Source organism: Sebastes fasciatus, chromosome 1 (assembly GCF_043250625.1).
Source record: "Sebastes fasciatus isolate fSebFas1 chromosome 1, fSebFas1.pri, whole genome shotgun sequence".
Taxonomy (NCBI): Eukaryota; Metazoa; Chordata; class Actinopteri; order Perciformes; family Sebastidae; genus Sebastes; species Sebastes fasciatus.
This window is the reverse complement of record NC_133795.1, coordinates 21,113,594-21,134,763: the sequence shown is the minus strand read 5'-3', so window position 1 is coordinate 21,134,763 and position 21,170 is coordinate 21,113,594. Positions and strand designations below refer to the sequence as shown.

The window sequence follows — 21,170 nt, the reverse complement described above, 5'->3', positions numbered from 1 at the left end:
CCGTCCTCCACGCTGTACATTATGTTGAACAGATATTTGCTGAAATGTAGGCAGAGGGTAAAGCTGCAAATGCCCACCTACACAACAAGTTTTTTTTTCAACTTTGTTTTTTTGTGTCCATGATATTTGGAACAAACTTTGTGTGACTTGCTAACTAACTAACTATCTATAAACAGCTGTGGGGATGTTGTTTACAGTGATGTTGGATGCTGCTGCAGACGGCTCAGTCGTATAATCACAGTACAGAACAACCTCTCAGGTATTTGGACTATAATTAAAGTTAAAAGTTAGGGTATCTACAGCATGCAGTAGCAGGCAAACAGTTTTTTATTGGTAAATCGTGACATTGTTATATCTGTCTGCTCTGAAACTAACCACGGAGATAAAACATGGATCAGTCAACAGTTTATTTTCAGTGTGGGTTTTATTTATTAGAACATGGCATGAATGGAAAGAAAGCAGAGAATCACAAACACATCAGGCTGATATACAAAGAGCAAACCTCCCCGCCTTCACAGGGAGGTAGAAATTAAAACAGAAAGATGGTAGTACTTCATACTCAGTAGAGAATATTTTGTCATAATGGATTTTTCATGTTCGAGTGCAATACAATATTCATAATCGTAGTCATTTTTGTTCAGCAGTTGGTTCAGAGTGAATGTGTGTTTGGGTGTATTTTTTATAGGTTTAACCGTTTGCTGTACAAGCTATGTGTGTATTTGTAGTAACTTGGAATGAGGGCATCATTTTAGAGTAAAGTCCTTCTCTGTTTGATAAAGTCTTGTATAGTGTTACTGAAACCTCCTCCACTGTCCCGAGGGTCAGCTTCTTGCAACACATTTACCCTGAAGAGTGAATTGAACCAATGCAAGGATGATACATTGTTTCAATTTTCCATCTGGTCCGGTTTGCGTTCACAGACTCAAACCTCAAACGGTCCACAAATTTAAACAAAAGTCATGTGTTGGAAATTTCGTTCAATTATTGGCTCCTTGTACGACTCAACAGTTGCCCCGACGTGTGTGAAGTGCTTTCCTCCGCTGTGGATGTGGATGGATGGAACAAAGTTATTACATTTTACTCATTTAGCGGCTGGCTAGTCCGCTAGCTACATAGCTTGCTCATTCCAAAATGTGGTTACAGTAAATGAGCTGAACAGCAGGCTGGTGGCCAGTGGGTCTAAACAGTCCGTCCATCACTCTCCGCTGCTCGGAGACTACGGAGCTCCTGAACGCTATCCTACCGACGAACTTAGCAGCGGGGAGTGGGGTGGAGGGACCGCGGGTTGCGCTAGCTAGCTAATTATTGTCTCATTTGTGATCTGATAAACAGTACATTCATCAAATTCAGTCAACACATTGTCACTCCCACTTGGTCAGCGTCCCTCGGCATCAAAGACCGATGCACGGGGTAACCCTCTACCGTTACTTTTGGACGGACCGGGGACGGCGTGTCAATATACGCTCGTTACATGCATAATGTCCTTTCAAAATAAACTTCTGTTTTCACAGGAAGTTAGGTTTACGCAACCACTTAGTTAGGGTAAGGAAACGGTCGTGGTCGACTTTAACTTCACTGACTAGTGACTCACGTGACTGACGATACTAGCGACTGACTGACGTGGCAAATTAAGTCAACGTTGCTCCAGAGTTCACTTGAAAGCACTCCGAGACCACCACTTCGAGGCAGACCAGAGAGCGGTTGTTCCGCACCAAGGTAACGTGAACGCATCCTTAGTTTAAATCTTAAAGGCCCTGACACACCAAGCCGACGGTCGTCCGTCGACAGTTTGGGGCCATTGGTGAGCGTCGGCCTAGTTTTTGCGGTGTGTCCCGCACCCTCGGCTCTAGTCTGAGGTTTTTCGGCCGATTCAGCATGTTGAATCGCCCGGCAGGGCCCATCGGTGAGAGAAATCACTCTGATTGGCTGTTCAGCTTAAACGAATCAGTGCACCATTACGGATAAAATCCCAACGACATGGCCATCTGGAATGAAGCTATGTGGTGACTGAGAGTGGTGTGAAAATGGTCAGCAAACACCGCTTTATTTCATGTACGTACGGCTTGTATATCCGCCATCCTCGGTCTTCCGGTTTCTCCTTTTTGAATGACGAATACAGACCATCGCCACTTGCTGGTAGGGAGAATTATTTCATCTCACGCAGGCGCAGAACGTACGTGGTAGTTAGTTTTTGTGGTGTGTTCGAGTGCAACTTTTTGGCCAGGACAAAGGCAACGTGAGGCGACTCAACAGTCGGCCTTTGTTGCTACTAGTTCTGTGATGTCAGGTTGGTGTGTCTGGGTCTTAAGAGTTTAAGACAACTATTTGTATTTGAGTTCTATTTTATCAGTTTGGTAAGAATAAAATGACGAGTTATTCAATTATCAAGCATACAGTACTTCTTAAATTGGACTGGTTACACTAACTTGGGGAGCTGCGTCATTCAGGTAAATATAAGTACTGGACTTGGTACTATCTATCTGTAAACTAATTATGAATTGATCATCAGGGCAGATGCATTGCGAGCCAGACCCATAGTCCACTGTAGCCCTTTCATTTCAGCTGCACTTCACAAGCACCAGCACAGCCTCCATGTGACCCCACACATGGATCACTGAGCTGAACCACACAGAGATGTTGTTTGCATAGACATCAATTCAAGTCAGACTCATGCAAAATGGACAAAAGACATGTAGACAAGAAAGGAAAAGAGAGAAATGGAAAGAAAATGTGTGAGCGTGGAGAGGACGGATGAGTGACGTGATTAAACACGGTGTCCACAGTTCAATTCAGTTCGTCAACGAGGTTATCTGACTTTATAAAAATAAGTGAGCTTGTTTAATATACCACATTGTTATCATTATTTTTAAAAACAAACTAAAGGAACAGAGATCATTGACAACCCATCAAGTTAAATATTAATGTATTTGTTACAGTTGAAAAGTACACACACACACATATATTTGCCTGCCAATGTGTAGCTACTCATCCGGCTCTGTTTAGTATTGCTTTTAGTTCACACTGTCAGTGAAGAGGGAGTCAGTGCAATGACCGAGGCCTGTCTGTGTGTGTGTGTGTGTGTGTTTACAAGTCAGTTGGTTGTATCTGTAAGTGTGCATTAAACTAATTTAATCGTCAAGATCATCTTTGTGTGTATTTACATGTGTGTGTGTGTGTGTGTTTGTGTTAGTGAGGCCAAGCAAACATGCAGCATTAGTCTCTGACACTCTGGCATGGACAGTAAACCGAGCTGAGCATCAGTTTAGTTGGAAAGAACAGAAATAAAATAAGAAAAACGCTGCTTGCTACTTTCACACACAGAAGAGGGACTCTGCCACAGAACTACAATAAGTAGAATAACTTCAATCTGGTAATCAATTGATCACCATAACACAGCAGGAGAGACGAGAATGATCAATATCCAACCTTAAAGTGTAAAACTAAAGTCTGAGAATCGTGATGTACAGTAGTGGTGGAAGTAGTATTTTGATTTTTGATTCAAGTACCTCTGTACAACAATATTAAGTACTTCATTACGAGTAAAAGTCCTGCATTCAAAATGTACTTAAGTAAAAGTACGGAAGTATTATCAGCAAAATGTACTTAAAGTATCAGCAGTAAAAGTACTGGTTGTGTGACTGATATCTGATTCTATGTGACATTATAGATCATTAATAGTGAAGCACCAATATTAGAGCAGCATGTTACTGTACCCAATTCCATTCACATATCTTTCCTCGCCAAAATGTAGCACAAGTTTGGAGCGTTATATAGCCTCATTCGCGACAAGCTAGTATGACATGGTTGGTACCAATGGATTCCTTAGGTTGTTTTAGTTTCTTATGATGCCAGTATCTTCATTCTATCTTAAAAAACTGAGCCGCTACAATCTCCAAAGGATCGATATCGCAAGTTGCGTTAATGCATTAAAGAAATTAGTGGCGTTAAAACAAATTTGCGTTAACTTTGACAGCCTTGAAACACATACATCATTCCTGTTTGCAAAGACCAAATCCATTGTTGTTTTTAACCAGCGGGAGGCAGCAATGCACTTCCCTTGTCTGGTCTGCCAGAAATTAACAGTAGAAGAAGAAATCAAAAACAATACAGATCCTTCGTGTGTTCCAGGCAAACCAAATTGGCCAAGATGTTTGACGCACTCGTAGTGTATCTTTATGGGCTTTTCAAAATTTTCAGACGTCGTGAACAAAGCCAGCTTACAAAGATTTGAGAACCAACTGGAGACGAGAAAAAGGAGGAAGAAAAGTATTGACATTTGGTGTATAATGTAGGGTATCATTAGAATTTGATCAATATTGATATTGATACTGCTCAAAGCACCAAGACATTAGAAGAACTAACTTAATAAATAACTTTTAAAGGGCTCTGCAGTCTGATAGTTCCATTTTGTGTCAATGGTTGTAGTCTTTATGGACATGTCCCCATTAGCTGACTGGTAATGCCTAACTGAATAAACAACGTTTTAGTATGGATCCCAGCACAGACTACTGCAGCAGATTATTGGTACCCATCCCTAACCGACAGTACAATTTCTATCAATTTTACATCTATAGTCAGGTGGTTTCGATGTATTACTATACTCATACATGACAAAATGTTGATTCCGTCCATTTCATTGTGAGTGAGTGATGAATTGTCCCTTAAATCTACAGGGAAAGGTGATTTAAGTGTCAAGACAGATTTTGCCTTTCTGGTATCACAGTGTGTTCCCTGATATATTTGCTAAGAGCTGACGTGACTGGGTTATTGATCAATAGTACTGATCACTTTACAAGATGCTGACATGTCTGACTTTCAAAACTCACTTTACCAAAGCTCCTCGCTGTAGTTTCATTAAATGTTTCTATAAAAATGAGATCATAATAAAATTGATTGTTTCTGTAAATTGCAGGCCACCACAGCAGCACAACGCAGCGTTGTTGCACCTTTACGTCTACTAATGCAGTGCCGGTTGAAAACATGCCTGTTCAGAATGGGCTGAATGCTTGGACTGTGGTGTCGAGAGCCGCTCATACAAACAACTTCACACTCAATACTGCGCTCTTTGGGTCCTGAGTAATAATACACCTGCCATGATAAGTCACACACCCAAGTCGTGGCTATTCAAGGGGTCAGGGGTCACTAAATCCGCCCCTGAAAAACACACCCAGGTCGCTATTACTCGCGGTCAGAAACACCGGTGAAATACACTTAGCAGAGGCAATTTCTAAATAGCCGTTTTAGTCACCTGCTTTGACATAACCCCTGCCATTATAAAGTAGAGCATGGATTTAATTCGTGGAGGTCTTTTGCTGGCTTTAATGTTATTACAGTAGTGTTATAAGTTAGTATCAAGTCTGACACCGGGGAAGTACACACAAAGGTCACGGTTTACTTATGGTCACACCGGTGAAATACACTGGTTCGATTCTGCTTCCAGTTGGCTATTCCCCCGCTACCCTGAACAGGATAAGCTGTTACAGATAACGGATGGATGGACAATATTGAACGTGTCACGTGTCCAAATTGCACCAAATTCAACAACGCACTCCCTTGGGTCCCAAGCAATACACCCGACAAGTGTGAAGTAGATTGGATGAGCGGTTCTCAAGATATGCGAAGGACATGCAGACAGAGATTCCTTACTTTACAGTTAGAGGTCAGGAAATGATCTATGGTCTTATTCTGTATACATCACCTTTTACAGGAAGTGGTAGTTCTACTTTATTCTAGTTCTGTGGATGCTGAAAGTTGAAAAGCAACGTAGACATTTACAAACGCATGTCCCCGGTTAGAAAGTGTGCGTGTGGTAAAATGTCCAGTTTGAGCACACAAGTGAAAACACTACTCTTCTATCTAACAAAAACATCTGGTTATTAGCATTAATGGTACAGTGATTATTATTTTTTTTCCCAAGACGAAAACAAAGTTAATTTTGTTCACACAACTAAAAAAAAAAAGTATTTACCTGCAGCCACGTTGGGAAAAGAAATATCTTTTGTTTTCTAAAACTGTAAATGTAATACTCCTCTTAATAAGTTAAAAAATAATTTAAACAACACATTTCAAATGAGAATTGTGAACAAAAAACAATTACAGACTGTTAACGCAAAAAGACGTTTTTAAATCTGTTGTATGTTTTAAAAAACTCTATACAACAAATACTAGAAATAAAGAAAAAAACATACAGGAAGCTGAAAGGAAGAAGTAATATACAAGTAGACATCATTGTATACAAAAGCCGAGTTGTTCAGCTCAGTGTTAGTGACCAGTGATATAAACTCTCTGAGGGAATATTTCATATTAGTCAATAAATATGAGAGTATACAATAGGATAAGGAGTAGGGGACAAAAAGAGAGCAGGAAACAGGAAAGGAGGGAAAAGCTGAATAGTCTCTATGGCTTTTACAGGCTTTGTGGCCCAAATAACCTTTAACACCAGTATCATCATACAGTAGCTACAAACACCCACCGAACCCCCAAACAGTCACTCTGATACGGGCAGAGCTACAAAAACGAGTCCTGAATAAAAACTCAAACAAAACCGTCAAAGTGGGATTATTGGAAAAGGACGACGTGACAGCCTTAAACAGTCAGACCTGCTGGGACAGTTTGGATTCTGCTGAATTTGATTTTGATGCTTTTTTATGTCTCTGTATGCACTTTACGGTATTATTTATAGGGATGCACCGAGATGGCCAATTCCGATTTTTTAAAAGTCTGACCTGCCGATTCAGATTTTTTCAAATTCCTAAGAATTAATTTTTATAATTGAGAGCATACACAAGCATTTTTGTAACTTTCTTTCATGGAAAATTGAAATTCAGTTGCATGGTCATGATACAAGATTGACTTGTAAAGAGTAACTGTGTGTTTAAAGCCAGGATGGGCGATCTTGAGAAACTAGCAAGAGTACACTAGATTTTTAAAAATGATCCAGTGTTGGCAACTCTTTTCTAATGAAAGTAGCTATCAGCATGAGCTGCTAAGTAGCTACAAAAGTCCCTGCATCTAGAGAGAAAGTCCCAAAGTCGGCAACATTAACAGTCTGTCGCTTTCGGCCTCCCTCCAAAGCCACTCCCCCACTATTATCATTACAAAGCTAAACATTTCATCTCATCCATAACCTGGATGAAGCTAACCGTTCAACATGCAGTACCTTCAAACTGCACACAGAGACATAAAGGCACCCATGGGTTTGTGTTTATAGGAAGGAAAACTAGTTTCCCCAAGATTTTCCCAAAATAATCTACAATGCAAAGGAGATATAAGCAAATTGTGACGCGTGAGCCGACTTTCTGAGTTATGGCTGACCACTTATCTACAACCCTGAGTGTTTATCAAACCAGTGGATATCTGCACGGGGAAAAAATGCAGTTTTGATGCATAAGCAATGCTAAACAAACACCAACATAAAGCATCACAGTAGCAGTATAGAGTGATCCATCACCCTTAGGAAGCTGCTGTACAAGATTGTCTACTTTTGCCCACTTTAAACCACCGATGAGACATGAAAAGTCAAAAATATCCCACACGCTGCCAAATAATGAGTTCTCACCGTCAGTGACCTGACTTTGAGGATTTAAGCGCTCATAAAACTTGAGAGAAAACGCTGACACAAAGACGTTGTTTGTGTCCCGTAGAAAAAGGTCAGGAAAACAAGATGGTTTGGGGATTATATCTGTATCTTCTATTTGTTGTTTAATTTATTTTTCCCATGTGGAGCTTAGACGGATTTCAGCATGAAAATTTGACCATCTCGCTCATTGCATTTCTGATTACCCATAAGCCACTGCCAATCTGGGTGTCTGGCTGTCACACAGAGCTCTTAACAGGGATCGGTTAACAGAGTGTGGCAGTTAATTATGGCTGTTTGTACGAGTTTGCAGAGGAAATGACTACTTCTTTTTTTGTAGTTTCTGATTTAGCCCCCTTTAGTTGGCCTTTTCTTAAGGTTTTTCCCTGGGCTTGAGTCGGTCCTCTTTCGCCGCACTGTGCCAGGTCAAGCTGTGCTGAGGTCCCGCTGTGGTAGCAGGGCCGACCACAACCAACCCATGATGGTCACGCTACGGTTCAGTGCGTCTAACCCATGGAAACAACTTATTTGTCGCTGCACATGGCTTCCATGTCATCAAGTCACATCTGAAATCATACATGTTCCAATTATCCCACTTTGACATCGTTAAGTGATCAAAAAAATAAGAGATGGAGAGGCAGAGGAAGAAAGAGAAGTGAGAAGTGAGAGATTAATAAGTAAAAGAAGTGTAAAAGAAGGAAAATAAAAGTGCCCTTCCATCTAAAAACCAGCCTCATTCCCAGAAGCTACCTCAGTGATGCAATCTCATCCGTCATTAGTACGGCGCAAACTTCTGCCTCTCCGGCTTCTTCATCCCATTGGCTGAGGCCGAGATCTTGGCCGTGTAGGACGCCAGGGCCGCCGCTGCGTGAGCCTGAACCGGAACCGTCTGCATGGAACCCGGCATCATGGGAGCCCCGATAGCAGCAGCCGCTGCTGCTGAGGCAGGAGGGGTGGAGAGTGCCAGGTAAGGGAATGATTTCATTCCCAGGAGGCTGGAGAGGGGGAGGGCGTAGGGAGCGCCCAGCATTTGAGCGTGGGGCATCGCTGCGCCCATCGCTGCCAGGGGGGAGGAGGAGGAGGACGAGGCGGGGGGGACGGGCTGGGTGAAGCTCATGGTCAGGTCAACGGGAGACGGCATGGAGGAGGACTGGGCGGTGGATTTGGCGGTCTCTAAACTGGAGGAGGGGAGGGACGGAGGGAAGGGAGGAAGGAAGAGGTCGGGAGAGGAGGTGGAGGGAGAGGACGGAGGGTGGAGGGAGGGGAGGACAGGGGTAAGGGAGAGGGAATTTTGGATGGAGAAGGGTTAGAGGGTTAAATAAAAGACATGTTAAAAAAAAACAAGAGAAAAAAACAAATTAAACCCAAAGAGAAAACAAAAACAAAAACAGGATATTTTGGAGAGTAAAAATGAAATAAAGGAAATTTGACAAAACTCAAATCATAAAACAGGTGTGTTTTGCTGGAGGTTGCAACAGATTATTGTAGGGGAGTTCGCTGTACGGATGGGGGGTGTGCTGTATAAGTGGGGTGATGGCTTGGGAGGGGAGGAGGGAACAAAACCATTATAGATATATTAGGATGGAAGCTTTGTCAGAGATGATGCTGGTTCAAAAACAGGAAAAAGAAGCAGAAACAAAACACAAAAAACAAGTTACTCTTTTAGAGAGCTGAAGTCCAACTCCACGCCCAGGTTAGCGTGGTTAACATTGTCTCTTTCATTATACTGGGGTTGCATATTCTAAGCAAAATGGATATCAATGACTGTACTGGACAGTAAAGGGTAACATTATAATTTACCAAAATTAACAACAGCTCCAATGAATCTTAGCCAGAGGCGTGCTATCAAAACATAAAAGGGAGCTTTAGTGGTTGAATGCTAACGACATCATTTTGTTTTATCTTGTTGTTAAATGCTACTAAGTGTAGTAGATCCCAATTTAACTTATTATCTGACAGCTTTTTAGAGAGACTAATGAAAGACACAAACATAGGCTAGCTGGAACATGGGAGTGGAGCTGTAGCTCTCTAAAATACAGTGCCATTTCTTATATTCTGTAGCAGCTACAAAGTCAATAATAATGTTTCTTTAATTCATCTGGAAGAGGATCATTTCTTCATGCGTTCAATGGCAGATCGATGACTTGGGAAAAGTTATTGCAAAACACTTCTATACTCTTGGTATTAACATGCAACCTGTTATCTGGATACATCATCTGGATAATGACATCTGATTCTTGCATCTTGATTCTGATTTGGTCCCCATATGTACATTGGCTAAGCAGAGGCAACCCAGTCGCCAGAAAAAATGTTGGCGTTCCTGAATGTCGATGTTTTTTAACCAAAAATTAGTTTAGTAAATGTGTTTCACATCAGCCTTGTATCACGCTTGCAGAAACGCACAATGCCATCGGGTTAAGGTTAGAAAAAAATATCGTGTTCAAATCATAACGTAAAAACGTAGCGTAACAATGTAGCATAACAACGTAATGTCACATAACAACAAAGCGATGTAACATAACGTACCAACATAACATAACGTAAAATAACATAACATAACGCAATGCAACGCAACATAACATAAAGTAACATAAAGTAATATAACGCAACGTAACGTAACATAACATTAAGTAACATAACATAATGTAACATAACATAAAAACGTAACAATGTCATGACGTAAAGTAACAATGTAACGTAACAACATAATGTAACAATGTAATGTAACAACTTAATGTAACAACGTAACGTAACAACGTAATGTAACAACATGTAACAATATAACGTAACAACGTAATGTAACAACGTAATGTAACAACGTAACGTAACAACGTAATGTTACAACGTAACATAACAACTGTAATAATGTAACTAGTCTGAAGAAACGTACAATGCCAACATCTTTTCCTGGCGACTGGGCTGGCAGAGGGAAAAAAATGCAGCCGTATGGACCGGACTTATTTTTTTGCTTTGCAGAGTAAGATGTCGTCTTTAGCTATTTTGTCGGGCTTGCTCAAGAAAGTTTTAAGTGGCCATTCAGCTTTTTTGGCCAAACTTTACAGATATCATTTACACCTGGCTTGGACTTGAATGTGAGCCAGATCACCCCGAGCGGGGTCTGCATGCATTCACACCAGCATGTCTGTGTATTTCCTTCTCCAGATAAGATACCCAGATGCAGATCACATCTTACTTTCAGGTGTTCATGACATTTTTTTTTGGGATATTGCTTGAAAAACAGCAGTATTGTACATCCTTCTGTAACCTGACCCAACCAGGTGACATGGATATTTACTGTGTCACCTGTGTTTAAAGACAGTGAAACTGATGTTCAAGAGGGAAAGAAGGATGAAACAAAACTGCTATAAAAAAGAGAGAACTGTTACAGCTCTAAGTCAAGCTAAACAGCATTAATCAGGAAAGGTTAGGGCATGAAAAGTAACAAATAGTCTATACCTCACCCACAAACTGTCACATTGTTACATTTAGAAGCTGTATTTGCTATATATTTTTGTTGTTATCCTACAAATAAAAAGCGAAGAGAGACAACAGTGCATTATGTAAGCAATTTTTTACAAAATTTCAATCAATCATCTAACAGCAAAATGACCATGTGCTTTTACACAGTCTAGCTCTCAATTAGTATTAAGTATAAAAAAACAACAACCCTGTGTTAAGGTTATGAAGAACTACTGTGCCATAGTAATTCAATTATACCCCTAAAAATAATATTATAAACACAAAAGATTCGGTTACAACCATCTTAAATGCGTCAACCTAACAAGTGTTGACTTGAACGGAAACATTCATTGCATCCACTCAAGTTCTTTCCCTTTCTCTCCACACTGTGGAGGGAGTGTTTGAGTTTGACAGGTTCCCTGATTGCACACGAAGGTCCAAAGGGAGCGCGCACCAAGGCATGAATAATCAACGGCAGATAAAAGAGAGTCACGTTCAGATCAGAGCGATCAGCCTCCGCTTGTCACTGACGAAACCACACAAAGCAAACGCACTATTCTGAGTCCTGCACTGGAGAAGGAGACATTGTGAGATTACACCGTGGAAAGGTGTCAACATACCGTTTTCTAGCTGATGCAGATGTTATTGAAACAGGTGATATGACGCTAAGCTACAGTAGGATAGCAGCAGGATACATGTCAGGACACGCTCAGGTTCAGGCAAGATCACAAAATAATTATTAGACGTGGATAAAATAAACATCGTTTAACAAAAGATGAATTTGAAAGGTTTATCTTAACTTATGAGACATAATTTGCCTCAAGAGTCTCTGATGAAGTGAAATGATTTATAGATGTTGCAGTCTTTTAAATGTAAATGCAATGCAATCCAAATCACGCGTCAGCAGTGTTTCACCAGGATGTCCCATGGCGAAGACGAGGGACATGAATAATGCCTTAATGAATAAGTACACTTGTGTTTGATGTACACAGGTGGGCAGGTTGATACACAGGCATGCAAGAACATCACACACGCACACACTCACACTTAACACGTCAGGGCTCATTGCATTTGAGGTATATAAGTCTAAAGATATTGCGAGTTACATACAGTGTATTAATTTGCATCTTCTCTGCGCATTCTGTTTGATCAAAGAGAGCAGGCGGCTGCTTTAATAACTGCTGCTTTGTAATGGATTCAGACAGAAGCACTAATGTAATGCAGCTAGTTGTGACCACGTAATATTCTAGATCCAATATACACTACCTGCGAGTGGAAGAAGTACTCAGTACAACAATTAAGTCCTGCATTCAAACTCCTACGTAAGTAAAAGTATAAAAAGAATTATCAGCAAAATGTACTCTAAATATCAAAGTACTCATTCTGCAGTAAATGATTTATTATAAAAAATATACATGACATTATTAGATTAATACTGATGCATAAGTAGTATATTTCCAGTTTGAACTACTTTCTGTACTGTTATGTAGTTTAGTCCAGTGGTTACCAACATAGGGTTCGGGCCCCTCCAAAGGTTCACAATATAAATCTGAGGGGTCGTGAGATCATTTAATGTGGTAGGAGAAAAAACAAGTCATTATGGTCCTACTGTCTGGAATTCTCTACCACATTAAATAAAGTCTGCTACAACACTTATTTTTTTTTAGTTAGGTTTAACGTGTGTGGTTAATGGGTCAAACCTTTATTTTAGAATCATTATCATTATTATTATTATTCCCATTTAAATAATAATAATTATAATAATAATAATTATTATTTTATTAATACATTCTTATCATATGTTTTTGTCATGTATGATCGTTGCCTATTTTTTATTTATTTTTTGCTCTTTAATTTGAAGCACATTAAAGAAGAGAAACCATCAAGAGTACGCTAGATTTTAAAAAATGATTCAAATCTCATCCAATGAAAGTAGTTAGCAGCACTAGCTCCAAAAGTCCCTAAATCTAGAGAGAAAGTCGCCATGTCGGCAACACTGACAGTCCGTCCCTTCAGGCCTACCTCCAAAGCCACTCCCCCAAAATGATCATAATGAACGTAAACAAGCGTAGCACCCACCCTCTGGTTCCCCCCAGGTTAACACTGTTACGTCTGTCAACATTGTTGTCGTTCTTTTCACTGTTAGCACCGTTAGCTATGAGCTACTGTTGAGAGTCGTGCAGAGGCAATAGAAATGCTCCCAATCTCACATTCAGCTCCTTTAACAATGCATGCTATTGTATTGTAAAGTCTTAATCTGAAATGTAGTTAGTAGGGCTGTCAATCGATTCCAATATTTAATTGCGATTAATAGCATATTTTTTATCTGTTCAAAATGTACCTTTAAGGGAGATTTGTCAAGTATTTAATAATCTTATCAACATGGGAGTGGGAAAATATGATTGCTTTATGCAAATGTATGTATATATTTATAAGTAGAAATCAATTAACAACACAAAACAATGACAAATATTGTCCAGAAACCCTCACAGGTACTGCATGTAGGATAAAAAATATGCTCAAATCATAACATGGCAAACTGAAGCTCAACAGGCAACAACAGCTGTCAGTGTATCAGTGTGCTGACTTGACTATGACTTGCCCCAAACTGCATGTGATTATCATAAAGTGGGCATGTCTGTAAAGGGGAGACTCGTGGGTACCCATAGAACCCATTTTCATTCACATATCTTGAGGTCAGAGGTCAAGGGACCCCTTTGAAAATGTCCATGCCATTTTATTTGGAGCATAATTTAACCTCCTTCGCAACAAGCTAGTATGATAAAGTTGGTACCAATGGATTAGGTTAAGTTTAAGTTTTCTAGTTTCATATGGTGCCAATATCGTCACTCTAGCTTTAACATTGAGCCCGCTACAACCTAAAACCGCAAGTTGAGTTAATGTGTTAAAGAAATGAGTGGTGTTAAATTGAAGGAACGTGTTATTATCGTGTTAACTTTGACAGCCCTAGTAATTACTAACTGCAGCTGTCAGATGAATATAGTATGATAAGTACATTAAAACTGTTCTTAGATACAGTTACTGTCTACCACTGATGAATAGACTACAGCACAACTATCTACCAAAGAGAAGATAGTCTCACAGAGTGCTGTCATTTCATTCAGTTTGTAGTATTGATTTAGCTGCTGTTCTGTGGTCAGCCAGTGAGAGAAGAGATGGAATGAGCTTTGACAGGTAGTCTTATCTGTCTGTTGACTGATTGGAGAAAAAAAAAATGTAATGGAAAAGAGCAGGTTTGTCATTGATACTTGAGCGTCAGTCTCTCACCTTCCCTGACCTGACATTTCAGACTGAATGAGGCTGACCCATCCGTATACACGTGCTTTACACCCTGTGTGGACGTGTGATATTCTCCCTGCTGTCAGTGGCAGGCGGACTGGTAAGTGAAATATCAATTTCATCCAGAGTCCAATCATGAATTTGCATATTCATGGGGGTGGTAACTTGTATTAAACCTGCCTGGCAGTCTGTGTCTCTCATATTGAGAGGCTGATTAGATGGCTGGGCGAAGGAGAACCTAATACCGGGTACACACTACACGATTACACAATTATCTTTGCACATATTCCTGTGGTGTGAGGTACGTTAAGAGCGTTTTTTTACATCCCTGGTCGGCTCGGAAGTCCATCCTGGCCGCACCGATTTCAAATCATAAATATTAAACATGTTCAATATTTATGATCGGATATTCTGTTGTTCCGCGAAAGTCAGGCAAGGTCTCAGTTTTTAAGTTAGATTACTATCTTATCACACTTTGGCAATACAATGCAATTAATACTTGTAAATTGTTACATATAGTACCTTTAATTTACGTACGAGAGTTAAGTTCTTAACGTAAATAAGTTATCGTTGACTTGGTTTCATATGGGACATGAGCAGCGGCCTCCTGGGTGAAAGTCCTGTGTTTGTTTGACCCATCTACCACCTCGACCTCTTCCCTACACGGCCTTTCTCATTCTTTATACTACTCTTATTTACTACGTCACTTGACTTCCGGAGCACTTGCTCTGAGCTTCTAACACTACCAAAGCATGAAATGACACGTGAAAAGCAAAGAATGCGTAGTGATAATACGACTTAAGAAATTGCTGTTGTTATTTATACTCCATTTGGTGACAGCAGGCTGGGCTGGTGCACATGCATCCAGTTCCTCAAGGATTGAGCTTTACAAAACAGATATCATTATTATTCTTAAATTGGATAAAACAAATGCATCTGAATATTTCTGATTTTGTACAGAGTTTTAGTCGTGAATCTACACGCATCTGGTCCCAGGTATAACGAATATCTGAGGGTGAGAAGCTTTCACATGGATTCACCTGAAGCCTCAGTGTTTACCACACAGTATTTTATACACAGTATTTGTCCTGATCGGTTTGTACAGCCCGTTCGCACTAAAAGGAGTATAAATGCCATGATAATGCTTGCTTGTTTAGCGTGCAATATGCACGCCTTTTTTCATTTCCGCGCGTCATTTGTACGGCATCTATCCTGTACTGACTGCAATGTAAACGCATCCTGGTATAAATGCTACGGTAAGAGTTAATGACGTAGTATAAGAAGAGAAAAAGACCATTCATGGTGGACGGGTGAGGAGGTGGATGCGACCCACAAACACAAGACTTTTAACCAGGAGAACTGTGTTTGAGACCGTTGTTGACCAGTGTTTTGTTTTGTAAGTTACGTTAGTGACGTTTGTCACGTGTTTTCCGTAGTTGTGTTACGTTGTTTCCGTACATATTTTACTTAGTTTACTTACTTATTTTAAGCCCTACCAGGACGTTTTCCCTTACCCTAACAAAGTGTTTTCTTGCCTGAACCTAAGTGAATCTAACTGCGGACGTCTGAGTGGCGTACAGATGAAACGTGAAAAGGCTAAAATACGTACTCATGACACGCGGACTGTCTGTGTAATGTCATGGTGTTTATACGCCTTCTCGTGAGACGGGGTTGGTTTGTATGGCTGCCTGTGCAGCTGACATTAAAGTGAAACTGCCCACATTGCAACACGGTGAGAATAAATAAATTTAATTATTTCAATATGATCTGGTTCTCTGGCTTATTTGACAATTCAGTGAAAAAGACCAACTGTGCTCATCAAACTATTGACTGCATAAAGCACAATATTATTAATAATATGAAGGATTGCAGTGGACCAGTAACAGACTCCGACACTCTTAAATGTTGTGTCTGCAGGGGCTTTGAGTTAGTCCAGTTTTCACAGTTATTGAGTCTAGAGATGATTGAACATAATGATTTGGGGAAGAAAGCTTGACAGAGTTCTTTTCATCTGTGATCTCAACTCTGTCTCTCATCCGGGTGTTCATTAAAAAACAGAGAGCTTAAAGCAAATACCTACTGAGGAGGCAAAGGAGCAGCAATACTTCCATTCCTGGAGGAGCGAGTGAAGTTAGTGAAAGAGAAATCTTGACCTGGTTTAAAATGGAGAGCTAACTCCAACAGTAGGTGGATTGTATATTGTATACTGTAACGTGACAGCAGTTGATACTTCCCTTTAGTTTGGATGCTTACCATGAAGTGATCAGGTACTGAGCCAGGTTGATGGCTATCGGTGTACCGGTGATGGTGACGTGGCGGTCACTGGTGCTGTCGATCTGACTGCCGATCTTGATCTGAGCTCCCGACACCTGCCGGATCTCGTTTATCTTGGTGCCCTGGCGACCGATGATTGAGCCAATCAGCTGTGGGGAGGATGAGACGGTGAGGATTAGGATTAGAGGCATTCACTGCAGCATTTTGGGGTTTCTCAAAGTGAAGACTGTATTTTAAATAAACACTGCTTTGACAGTATTGTTGTTACTTTTTTCTCCAGATGTTTGTTTATTAATCTTTCTGTGCATTTGTAGTTCTGCATAAACCAAAGTGTTCGACAAATTAAAGGGTAACTTCGGTATTTTTCAACCTGGACCCTATTTCCCCATGTCTTTGTGTCTAACTGACTAATAGGGTCAACTATTTCAGAAATAGGTCCAGTATCGATGGAAAGCGCTGTAGACGGCAGCTGCTCACAGGCTACAATATGTTGCTATTGGGGCAAGCTGGCACCATCATTTACGTCCACTAGAAGTGCTTGTTTTTGCCATGACAGGCTCTGATCGTTATTATAAGTGTCTGATATTATGGAAAGAGTCTCGCTCAAGGCGAAGTCTCGTTGTGAAATGTAGCGAGGTGACGTGTTGCTGGAAGACAACGTTGGACCAGTAGAGTACATCCATGGTGGAAACGCGAGTGGCAGCCGGGCAGAGTTTGTTGTGTTGAAGTACAGAAAGCGTAGCTTAGTGTTATCTAAAATATTTTCAATGTTATGGCTGAATAGTTAGATGATTTCACAATATGGATGAGGTCCGAGTTCGATGGCCGCCCATATTTATTTGAGCCAGAGTATACGGATATTCAGATTTCACAACAAGACTTCTCCTTGAACGGGACTTGGACACAATAAAAGACAGACCGAATCAAGCAGAAGGTAAGAAAAAACTTTTTATTTCTCTGTGGTGTCCTTTCCATAATGTTTTCAGACACTTCTAAACACTAACTATCTTAGCCTGTGGCAAAAACAAGTACTTTTAGTGAACGTAATGTTACTTTGAGGCTGCTTGATAATAATTAGTAAACATTATTATCATTTCATTGTTTGTTAACATTAAAATAAGTATTTTCTTAGTTTAATTAACTAGAAATTTACCATTTATAAATGATGGTTATTATAAAAAAAAAGCACATTACAAGCATCATAAACCTCAATAAGTTATTTTGTAGATGAAGGAAGGATATCTGAACCCACACCTACACCCGACCCTTGTCTCTCTCTATGTAGTTTATTTTCCATCCTCTCTATCCATTCTTCTTGTTATCTGTCCGTGTCTGTCTAACATTATGGAATAGCAACAGGTGGTGAACTCTGACTCATCTGCCTGTCGTGAGCCTAGTGTTTCTGTGTGTGCTATACTAGTCCCAATGTCATGCAGTGGATGTCACAGTAACAATAGACAGATAGTTACTGTGCTTATCTCGGTGTCAGTTCAGACCATAAATACGTCTCGTTACTTTTTTTTCCTAAGAGGCAAACACGTGTTGGCAGACTGGCTGTGCTGCGTCTCCCGTGTTGCTTTTGGAGCTGAACCGTATTAAAAAAACTGATGTGCTAATGCACATTTAAAAAAAATGAAATAGAAACTCGATGATAACTAAACCAACGAATCCTCATACAACGGTTCGTAAGATATCTTACAAAAAGTTATACATTTTTTATGTCTTTTCCAACGAATGTCCAGCAACACGTGTCAATTTCTGCTCGTTACATGCATACAGTCTTTTCAAAATAAATTTCCGGCTTCACAGGAAACAACTTCATTTAGGCAACTTAGGTTTAGGCAACAAAACCACTTGGTCAGGTTCAGGAGAACATCATGGTTTGGGTTAAAATAACTACAAAAGTGGCGTTACTTAAGTAAGGACGTTACGTGACAAATAAATAAACGTTTGGGTTAAAATAACTACAGAAGTGGCGTAACTTAAACCTGCAGTAGGCAGCATATTTTTGGTATCATTTGGCAAAAAATTCCCAATAACCTTTCAGCATATTGTAATTCAAGTGTTCTGAGAGATAATTAGACTTCTGCACCTCTTCATGGCTCTGTTTTCAGGCTTTGAAAAATCTAGCCCATAACGTAATTTCAGAGAGAGCGTTCCTATTGGCTGTGCTCGGGTTGGTGGGCGGTGCTTGGGATTTTCTCAACTGATCTCAACATGGCTGCCGGGTCACAAACTTTCTCATTTTACAGATTAACAGTACGCTACAAGATGTTTCTGAAAACATTTTATAAAAGGCATTACAGTAATAGAATATTGATTCATATTTGATCAGCGCTGCCTAGTTTGACCATTTGATCGGAGTTTGCGAGTGATTGACAGCTGCTCAGAGACGGCTCTTAATGGTTGTTTTCCTCCGGTCTGTGAAATCTTGCTGATGCCATTAAGAGCACCAGAGGACACCGGAGGACATGGAGGCACATGATTTTTTTCAGATTACCTGTCTAATGCACTACTGTCAGGATATAGTGACCGTTTTGTAAAAAAATGCTTTTTTTAATCATATTTGCATCATTTCCACCCACTGCAGCTTTAAGTACGGAAGTTACGTGACTGTGGAAGTAGTTATAAGTATGTTACTTACTGTAAGTACGAATGATACGTGACAAATAAGTCAACATTGACTTCTGGTTTCACACCGGATACAAACAGAGGCCTTCTGGTCCAGATTGACCTTCTCACTACGTGGCGTTTGTCGCTCTTTATACTCCCTGTTCACGATTACGTGGATTAAATATGAATTGATTGCATGATATATATATACAAATTATAGTGCATTATTTTTCGTAGGTATAGCTACGAACGGTGTACGAGAACAGCCTGAGTAAAAAGATGGACTGAAGACCAGGTTTCATTTTCTCCGACAAAACAACACATATTAACGACACTATTATAATGTACAGGAACTGTTGCCGATACTTTCCTCCTCTGCTCTGACAACATGAAACAACAGTGTTATGAGAGATAGTGGCAGGGGGAATAATGAGGAGCAGTGTCAACACAGCGAGGATGTAAATGTAACCCAATTAAAAAATAATAACAATGGTATATTTTACTGATCCCCATAACGGAAGTCTGGTGTAAAGATTCAAACAACTAATTATCTCTCTGCATGGCTCATTAGCCTGAAATGTATCACATTAAGGGACACATAGTATTAAATAATTTGATCATTTACAGTTAATTATTTGTTTACTTGATAAGAAAATTAAGAGACACTAATGTAATAATACTTTGCCTCAGAGGTTAGTGATTAATTTAATGACTTATAATGAAAGGAATTGTAATTCTCTTTGCACTCGCTGCATTATGATTATTATTTCCTTGTGATCACAGTAAAGCTATTTCTGGATTTCAATATAGAAACGTGTCTTCATAAGATCAAAACAAGCCGTTAGAACAAAGCTTCTGTCAAGACGAGGACATAATGACTTTCTGATCACGACAAATGAAAACATCAGAAACAAATACACACACGTCATCCTTGGCCTTGAGTCAGTGCACATGAAGTATTCTCAAGGACGACATGGAGACAAACTGATCCAAAAGAAACTAGAAATTTGATTAGAGTCAACTGGGAAAAAAACAAAAACATGCCAGGCTGTTGGATACACAATGATTCAATCTGGTATTGAGGATACTATGGATACTAAAGCCAAGCTGACTTACACTGGCATTAAACAAGCTGTGATCAGTGAGCTACCTCCGGATGTGAGGCGAATGCAGAAGTGCCTTAAACTTGCATTCTTTCTAACAGCCAGCAGGGGGCGACTCCTCTGGTTGCAAAAAGAAGTCTGATTGTAAAGAAGTCTATAAGAAAATGAGCCTACTTCTCACTTGATTTAATACCTCAGTAAACGTTGTAAATATGAGTTTATGGTCTCAATCGCTAGTTTCAAGTCTTCAAAACGGCATGATGGTAAATGGTAAACGGACTTGCATTTATATAGCGCTTTTCTAGGTCTTTCGACCACTCAAAGCGCTTTTCACTACATGTCAGCATTCACCCATTCGCACACACGTTCATACACGTATGGCAGAGGCTGCCATGCAAGGTGCTAACTTGCCCATCAGGATCTAATCTAAATACCCATTCACACATTGATGGCACAGCCTTCAGGAGCAATTTTGGGGTTCAGTATTTTGCTCAAGGACACTTTGACATGTGACTGGAAGAGCCGGGGATCGAACCGCCGACCTTCCGATTGGTGGACGACCTGCCACAGCCGTCTCATGATGTTGATTTCGTAAATTTACATTCATTTTTATTTTATTTGTATTCGTTTTTTAACCAGGCAATTTGTTTAAATTTTTTATTTTTTTTTTCAAGGTCAAAGGTCAGGGTCAGGTGTATAACAAGATCTGAGCTGGTTGGGAATCACTCTTTCAGCCAGGGAGGATGAAACACATGTAAAGTCAGACAAAAGTAAATGGACTATATTTATACAGCGCTTTAGAATCTGGGGTTCAGTGTCTTGCTCAAGGACACTGTGACATGTGG

At 40.1% G+C, this 21,170-nt stretch overlaps 1 protein-coding gene across 2 annotated transcripts in view; it reads right to left on the bottom strand.

Moving 5' to 3' along the window:
- Positions 1–405: 405 nt before the first annotated feature.
- The window catches only part of pcbp4 (poly(rC) binding protein 4), a 164,759-nt gene continuing 143,994 nt past the window's right edge, over positions 406–21,170 (bottom strand). For both annotated transcript variants that reach the window (XM_074637026.1, XM_074637027.1), the window contains exons 14-15: positions 16,589–16,758; positions 406–8,754 (exon numbers count right to left, since the gene is read on the bottom strand). In XM_074637026.1, the coding sequence (XP_074493127.1) occupies positions 8,352–8,754; positions 16,589–16,758 (573 nt within the window). In that variant the 3' untranslated portion in view covers positions 406–8,351. The remainder of the gene's footprint in view (positions 8,755–16,588; positions 16,759–21,170) is intronic.